The 8723-nt window shown below is 30.3% G+C and overlaps 1 protein-coding gene across 1 annotated transcript; it reads right to left on the reverse strand.

Annotated features, from left to right (window-relative positions):
* Positions 1-6163: 6163 nt before the first annotated feature.
* LOC126552867 (uncharacterized) lies at positions 6164-8476 on the reverse strand. Its single transcript, XM_050207959.1, has 6 exons — positions 8244-8476; positions 7843-8185; positions 7579-7779; positions 7183-7379; positions 6888-7027; positions 6164-6781 (listed from the first exon to the last, which is right to left on the reverse strand). Exons 2-6 carry the CDS (start codon positions 8134-8136, stop codon positions 6207-6209), a joined length of 1407 nt encoding a protein of 468 aa, XP_050063916.1. The 5' UTR covers positions 8137-8185; positions 8244-8476; the 3' UTR covers positions 6164-6206.
* Positions 8477-8723: the final 247 nt, after the last annotated feature.

Raw genomic sequence — 8723 nt, forward strand, 5'->3', positions numbered from 1 at the left:
ATAGAAGGTTGAATATTGAAATGGGAGTATATGGCCCAACAATTTGGACATTTATAAATTGCCTAAGAAGGGTTCAAACAAGCCTCGATGTTTTTATGGCGCAACTAACTGCCGAAGGCAGTCCCCCTAAAAAATAAAAAAAATATACCGACCTAAATTATCGATTACATAAACTAGTTAGTGAATATAATATGAGAAATTGTATGGAATATTTAAAGGGAATCGCTCATAATATTTCTGTAAAATAAATTTCAATTGTATATTATTAATTCATTTTTTTTAAATAGATAATTATAAAAACGTCAGGTATCAATATATATATTTCAACCATGTAATCATGTATTATTAAACATATAAAACTTTATTGTTATATTATTTATTTTGTATTTTTTAAATATATGTGGGTTAATAACCTACACCTTTATCTTACCTATATAATCGGTTTTTACGTTACAAAATAACAGCTATATTTGGTAGTATTGCACTATTGAAGATTTTATTAAGATTATTTTTCATAATAGTAATAGTTAATTTAAAAAAAAAAAACGACGCGCCGAAATTTTCAGCACCGAAACAGCCGTGCCGAAATGTCTGATTCCCTGAGTTGAACATTCTTTCTTTTTCATAACTGTTTTGGTAGACTTTTTTTGGAAACAGGTCACTGACCCCGGCACCACAAAGTAAAATTTTTGGTGAAAAAATGGTTTCAAAAATTAGTAACCAATTCGTAATAATTTGTAGCCACAAATTTGGAATGTGTAACCTAGGTATATCCGCCCAAAATCCATTTTCTATTTGCGGGTGCCAGTGTCGGTTGTCTCCAGCACCCGAAACTCGGAAAAACGTCGTACAGTGTTCGAAATGGTTTCACAAATTAGGTATCAATTCGTAATAATTCGTAACTACAAATTTGACATTTGTAATTTAAATTTATTTGTCTAAAACCAATTTTAACTTCTGCACCCCCAAAAATAAAAAAAATAATTGTCTCTTAAAAGGTGGTTATTTTAAAGTAAATACTCTCATTATGTAAAATAATTTGTACTGTATAAAAAAATACATAATTTTATTATGTTCCTATATGATATAACTGTAAACCTGCCCAGGATTAACTTTTTTCACACTTTGCAATAAAATAGGTTTTAACTATACTGTTTTAATATTTAAGAAAATGTCAGCGCAATATTTTTTTCTCTCTCTAACCCACACGCAACGTCGGCAAAACGCATTTACCAAGAGTCGGTTTTTTAAGTGTTTAAAAAATCCAAGAGTAATATCACCCATTACAAAAAGAGAATACTATTTTTGAATATATGACATATCGGTTTTATATTTTATTATTAATTGATTTTAATATTCATCTCTTAAAATAATAAAAAAATGTAGTAAATTTAAATGATGTTTAAATTGTTTTGTAACAGTATTTTTTAGATAAATCGATATATTACACCCTGTTCGCGTTCATATGTCATTGTGTTGTATTCGTTTGGTTTCGTTTTATCATTTTCATGCGATGCGTTGCGTAGCGGTGCGTTGTGTAACCGCGGTCATTGTCGGCGGCGGCGATAAAGGCTCGGTCAAACAGAACGCGGGCTGCCCGCCGCGATCTGTGATGTCAAACAACGCGCGGGCAATTTAGCGTGGTCTGTTGTTTGGTATTCCACCATTTGTGTTACACACGTTTGTTACACCGTTTTCGTTCTGGTATAAGCTAGTTAATATGGTGACTAAAATTACCTAATTTGAAACTGAAAAATGATATCTAGTAGCAGTTCTGACGAAGAACTTCTTCTTTTCCTTGCACTGAAGAAAACCAAGAAAAGAAGAAAATGGGTGCATGAATTAAATGAAGGAAGAGAAGAGTTTGGTGAGTTTCATCGCCTCTGCAAAGAATTAAGTTCTTACGAAGACCGTTTTGTAAGTTATTTCCGTATGACTCGAGAACAGTTCGAGAAATTACACGAACTTGTATCACCGGGGATATCAAAAATCACCACAAACTGGAGAAAGCCTATTTGTTCAAAAGAAAGGCTGGCAATTTGTTTAAGGTAAGTTTTTATGAATATATATGCACATTATGAACTAAAAATAAGTTTTTATTTTAATTGATGTAGGAATCGATTTTTTGATATAAAATTAAGTAGGTCCCTTGGTAAGGAATAAAAATACAACAATATTGTGGTAGTATGTAGTATTTAATATTTATAAAAATGAAAAAGTAGTATTTAATATTTATAAAAATGAAAAAGTAGTATTTAATATTTATAAAAATGAAAAAGTAGTCTTTAATATTAATAAAAATTAAAAATTAATAAAAATGAATCAATCCTGTGGTGTAAAGTAGTATTTAGTATATTTTAAAAATTTTTTACTGTGTCTGAGTGTTATTTGGTTGTGTATCAATGAACATTGCCGCGTTTTCGTATATATCTCTGGTTGACTGAGAAACCTGGTATAATCCGAGTGGCGACGAGATTGGTGTGTCGGTACTTAGTTCTAGGTTTGAATAGTTGAGTGATTGGATGGTATTACCAGTGAAATTATCAGCCACATTTGAGTTATTATCCGAATAAGACGAAGTTGTTGAGAACATTGGAGAGGATGGAGTTAAAGCGTCAACTTCGTTGAGTTCAGCTCGTCCAAACAACTGCGATATCTCCATTTTAAGAATGGCTTGTGTTCTTGGCAAAAATGTTTTAAAAGTGTGTGCATATGACAATAACAGATTATCTATGTGGTCAGGTTTTGTATCAGTTTTACTTTTTTTTTTGTTTTGAAGATATGTTATTACCGCAGCCACGTCTCCAGTAACTTCTTTCCTTTTAGGTGTTTTTGTAGGTGGTCGCATTTGAGATGGCGAAGTATCAATAAATTCGTTATCTACCGTGTCATCCTGCTCGTAAGTTTCATCAACGTGTGATATTTCATGGGTCTGTGATACATTTGAAGTAGTCGCTCTAGGTACTATTGTGTCTTTCAAAAATTTTAAATGAGCTGCCCATGGCCAATTTTGGTATTTCCTAGCAGATCCGGTAGATCCCTTTAAAAACTTAATATATTTAATATACGAATCACGTAGATTCTTCCATTTGTGCTTCACAGCTTCACCTGTCAATTAAAACAAAGTTCAAATATATATATATAAATGCATTTTAAATACAATTTACATATAAATACAATTTAAATATAAATACTTTATTATTATTTTTATTTTTATTAATCTCTGTACTAGAGAAAGGTCATCCACCCCCTCCCCCATTTAACGCCCCTTGGAGAAACCGAAATGTACAATTTACTTGTTATTTCAGATATTTGTCAACAGGAGACTCGCACCATACCATAGCATTTTCTTTCAGAGTCGGACGCACTACTGACTCTAGTATTGTGAAAGAAGTATGTGCAGAACTATGGAATGTTTTACAACCATTATATTTGGCTACACCTACGGAAGAGGCATGGAAACAATCAGAAATTGGATTCAGAGAGCGTTGGAATTTTCCTAACTGTATTGGCAGCATTGACGGAAAACACGTTAGAATAAAATGTCCTCCTAAGAACGGATCAAATTTTTTTTGTTACAAGAATTTTTTTTCAATTGTTTTGCTTGGAATAGTAGATCCCGATTACAAGTTTTTAATTGTCGATATAGGTAGTTATGGTCGTCATAGTGAAAGCAGTATTTTTGAAAATTCCTCATTTTATCGTGAGTTTATACGAGGCAAAACTATTTTATAACCAAAACCTTTACCTGTAACAACCACACCTCTCCCTCATGTTTTCGTCGGAGATGAAGGTTTTAAACTGGAAACTTTTTTAATGCGCCCCTTTCCGAGAACTGTAGTTGCACAAGACGAAGCAAAAAAGTGTTCAATAAACGACTTAGTAGAGCACGGCGTGTAGTCGAAAATGTCTTTAGTATTTTAACTCAAAAGTGGCGAGTTTTTTTTGACCTATTGAATTGGATGTAAATACTACAGAACATGTTGTCAAGGCAGCTTGTTGCTTACACAATTATCTTAGAAGTACCTCTACAATTGCAAACACAGATGAGTCAGAAGAAGAGAATATTTGGCTTGCGGATAACGCATTTTCAAACACTCAACGAGTAAGAGAGAGATCTAGTAATGTAGCCACTTCTATTAGATAAAATTTCCTTAATTATTTCAATTATATACATAATTTTCTAGAGTTTTTTCTAAAAAATTTTTCTAGTTACTTAACAAGTATAGTATCTAATAGTAATAGTAATAATAATTAGTTATTAATATGTAATAATGTAAAAGTATAATAAGTAATAATATAATTATATTGTTAATCAATTAATATACTACTGAAAAATTGAAACCAAAACGTTTTCTACTTTATTATTTTGATAATAATTATAATTTGTAAACTATTTTTACTTACTTGAAAGATTGAGTATTCCGGCAATTTCATTCCATTTCTCTACTTTTGTCACAATGTTTTTGTATTCACAATGACTAGTATCATATAAATATGGATAGTTATGTACAAGATCAATTAACTATTCAGTCTCATCTGCCATACTATATTATAATTAATAAAATAAATAAACGAATAATTTTAAATTAAAATATTGTATTTAATTAAAATTGTGTATAATATTATAATCAAATAATTTTTGACCGCCGCGATCACTGTAAATTGCTGCTCGCTGCGGTCGACAGCAGTCCGCCGCGGTAGCCCGCGCTATTTTTAACCACGATGACGCAATCAAAGGTAATACAATATACCGGGGGGCCGTAAAATCTCGGAATGTATTCGCATGGACCGTATAAATAAGGAACAAAAACGTATAGCCCCGGACCGTAGAAATGGGGAATAAAATATTCTTCAAACAGTATTATTCCGGACCGTATAATAGCGGAATTTCAAAATATGCGGACTGTATTGTCAAGGATCGTATAAATCTGGAAAGTATACTCACGGACCATATTCTCGCGGAAAAAAAAATACGTACACCGTATGGTCGCGGACCGTAGAAATGCGGAATAAAATATTCTTCGAACCGTATTAGGCCGGACCGTATAACTGCGGAAACTTAATTTTAAATGATACTAATGCCATCAAGCGGTGTAGTTTATTACTACAATCAAATAATATGGTTTTAACATTCTAATGCAATTTTAAATAGGCAATTTAAAATGTTTATTATTATTTATTATTATCATCATTTGATCTTTGTAAGCTACTAAACTACTAAAGATACTAATTTAAAACTATTTAAACAATAGAATAATGGTCATGTTTAATAAAAAAAAAAATAGGTTTACAGTTTATATCGTGACGACGGTGACGTAACATATTAAATATGCCATATAGGTGCCTAATGTTTAAATTCCAAAAAACTAAAAAATCCATTTGATATGAAAGCTAATAATTATTACATTAAATACAGGAACTTATTGCTTAAAGGTCTGGTCTCTAAGATGTTGCTAATCCTTATTCTTGTGACTATAAACATATTAATGGTATTATGAATTTAACTTATTCTTTAGCAATGTTGGAAATAATATTTCATATTTTTATTTCATGGTTACATAAATGTACAGGGGTTTATTATGCATGATAAATGTCATATTAGTGACTCAATCTTCTTAACACATATTACTTTAAATTAAATAGAAGAAAATATTATAAACATAACAGTAAATTCCTCTTTTTTTGATGGTTAATAGAATACATGCAAAACTATATCGATACCTTAAAATATTTTTTTACAATAAGGCATCTGGAATATTTCCTATAAAATTTTAAAAAATCCCTTATCATTCCTTCATATAAATCAGGGGTTTCTGAAAATTTTACTGATTATAGACTTACTTCTCTTAGTCTCTCACACTGTCTATTTCAAAAATGTCTAAAAAATAGATTTGTAAATGTCTTAAATCAAAATTAAACAAATGGTGGATAATGAAAGTACTTAAATCAGTTACTTATATTTCTTAAAAATTGCTAAAATTATTATTATACTTTTTTTAAATGTCAACAACTAATAAGTAAATATACTGCTATACTATATTTTCTGTGAAACCAAGTTAAATAAAATATTACTAAGATAAAAAACAGATAACAAACTCATGACAACATCTAACCTTTTATTTTGTCATCTTATAATTAATAACATAATAATATAATACAATCTAACAATATATTATTATAATATTTTATTATAATATATTAATTTAAGAGAAAACAATTCTTTGAAAGGAAATATTAGGTATTCGGCACAACGGACAAACCGAGTTTGGCACCTCTAAGCGTTCCACACATGATGCACATACCCATGCATGGCCGCATGGCAAAATTATATACTCGGCTGCAGTGCCATTTACCGTTACTACCATACACACCATGCATACAGAACTTTCTGCTGGCGGATCAGCAACATCAACCCTTTCTTCTAAAGGTAATTCTCTAGACCTTCGTGCTGGTGGGTCTCCAACATTAAGATCAACCTCTATAGGTAATTCTTCAGGAGGTATTTGTTCAAAATGTTCAATCTGTCCTTCATCGGCCATCTCGTCATTGTTGCGCAGAGCCCAAATCCGTTGTCTCTGTTCGTACCCTTCAGTGACATAAGAACATCTCTGCAAAAATTGCCAAATGGAAATCAATCCTAAATTTAGTTGTTGACTCGCATTTTTGATTCGCATTGAATTGGCTATAAATTTGACTCTTAAATGCCTAGTTGGATTTAAATTATTGTTCAGCTGATTGACAATAATGTGGTAGTTTTTATTTAAATTAGTTAAATGATCTGAAATAAATAAAATTAACCATTATAATTTATATTGTAAACTTCAAAAGAATATTTTGATGTGTTATGAAATAACAATAAAATCATTATACCTATATTAACTTACCTAAAAATATCCATAAACTTGGATGGTTGGTGCAAAATTTAGCTTTCAGAGAATTGTGGAAACTCTCAACGTTGTTGTTGGTTCTCCTAGGTAATCCATAAACTGATATGATGTGTGGTCCAACATTTCTTAACCAGTACCTATGCCATAAAATTGTATATACATTGTACTGTACATAATTGTAAATACTAGTATTGTTTTGATACATTGTAGTTTAAATTTTTATACTCTAGTTAGTATTTATTTTTAAATTTAATATTTTGTGTTTTTAGTTTCTAGTGCATAAAATACCTACATTTGGTAATACTGAAATAGTTGTTCCAAATGAATTCCATGGTTTCGAGCAAATGCTGTTATAAATGAAAAACCATTTTCAATACTAAGAGCGTGCAATAGAGGAAGGCACATTAATAATTTTAACGCTTTTAGAGCATTGTCATTATTATTGATATGGTTTAAATAACCCAGTTTCTTCAATTTTCTCCATACAGCCTTTAAAATTGAAACAAATATAGATTAGGTAATATATAGGTACCTAATAAAAATAATTCTTAGAAGCAGTTAATTTAAATTATTTTTCAAAGTGTACACGGGCAATCACATCTTGGCAACCCTTGCCAGTCCGTTAATGCCTATATGTTATAAATGTTTATGAAAATTTTAAAAGTAGGTAACATAATATAACTCTTACTTGGTTGTGATGGAACCAGCACCCAACAGATCGGGCTCCAGGAAAAACTGATAATAGTACATCCCTCAAAGCACTTTCATAATCTGTTATAATTATACTTGGTCTTGATGTAGGTAGTAAATTATTTTTTACAAATTGAAAGACACATTCATATGATCTTCTCGTTTTACTCTCCGTCAGAACGTAAATGATAGGTATGGACTATAAAAAATGTTTAAAAGTATTATTATTTTATAAAGACATTCATAATTTTGTTTGTCTTACATAATTTTGAATCATGCAATGCAAAACCAATAATTGATATCCCATATTAGCTGGGATTATTTTGAAGGTGGCGTCTGCATGGATTTCATTTACATCGTTCAGTAACACTGTATGAATAAGTTGAGTACAAGCAAATATGATGTTTGTTTTACCATCAGTGTCTTGTACACAACATCTGAAAAAATTTGCTTCACAACAACTAAATCTTCCAAGTTGCTCGTCATCAAAGAGTGTGGCAAGTTCCCTTAAATTATTCGGTAATCTGGGCAATGATTTTCGTCTGGCCAAACGCATAACAGACTCTGCAGTTGACCAGGGGTATAAAGATGCAGCTACCAAATGCCTATATATTATACTTATTATTACACAATGTTCAATTTATTATATTATATGTAATATACCTTCTAGCTTCCTCATCATAAATGGTTTTTAACAATGTATTTTCCGTTGATCCTCTTTGTTTTAATACATTTCTAAAGCGGTTGATGAGGACGGTATTGTTTGCATCCCCCACATGATTTGTATGTGGCTGAATTATAACAATGCTATTATCTCTCAGTTTTTTAATTGATCCCGTAAATAAATGTGATGAAGCTTTATTACATTTAAAGTATCTAAAAAAAAAGTATTGTTATGTTGGAATTGTATTTATCTAATTTTCTAATTTTTTTTTTTGTTTACAATATTATAATTTTAAGCACATATAAATCCTGTCTCTAATTATTATAAATAAGAAAAAATTAATTATTATCAATTTTTATATATTATAATTTTTATTAATAAAATGGTGATAATTTATTAATATTATTATCTACCTATATTGTAATTATTCTATTAACAACATTTTTACACAATTAATTAGAGTATAAACATGGGCGTTG

This window comes from Aphis gossypii, chromosome X (assembly GCF_020184175.1).
Source record: "Aphis gossypii isolate Hap1 chromosome X, ASM2018417v2, whole genome shotgun sequence".
NCBI classification, from domain to species: Eukaryota; Metazoa; Arthropoda; class Insecta; order Hemiptera; family Aphididae; genus Aphis; species Aphis gossypii.

Excerpts from the sequence above, each read along its gene's own strand:
- LOC126552867 (XM_050207959.1), bottom strand. The coding sequence starts at position 8,136 with ATGCGTTTGGCCAGACGAAAATCATTGCCCAGATTACCGAATAATTTA. Across the intron at positions 7,780-7,842 it reads ATTGCATGATTCAAAATTAT|TCCATACCTATCATTTACGT; the intron begins GTAAGACAAACA and ends CATTTTTTATAG. Across the intron at positions 6,782-6,887 it reads AAGTTTATGGATATTTTTAG|ATCATTTAACTAATTTAAAT; the intron begins GTAAGTTAATAT and ends TATTTATTTCAG.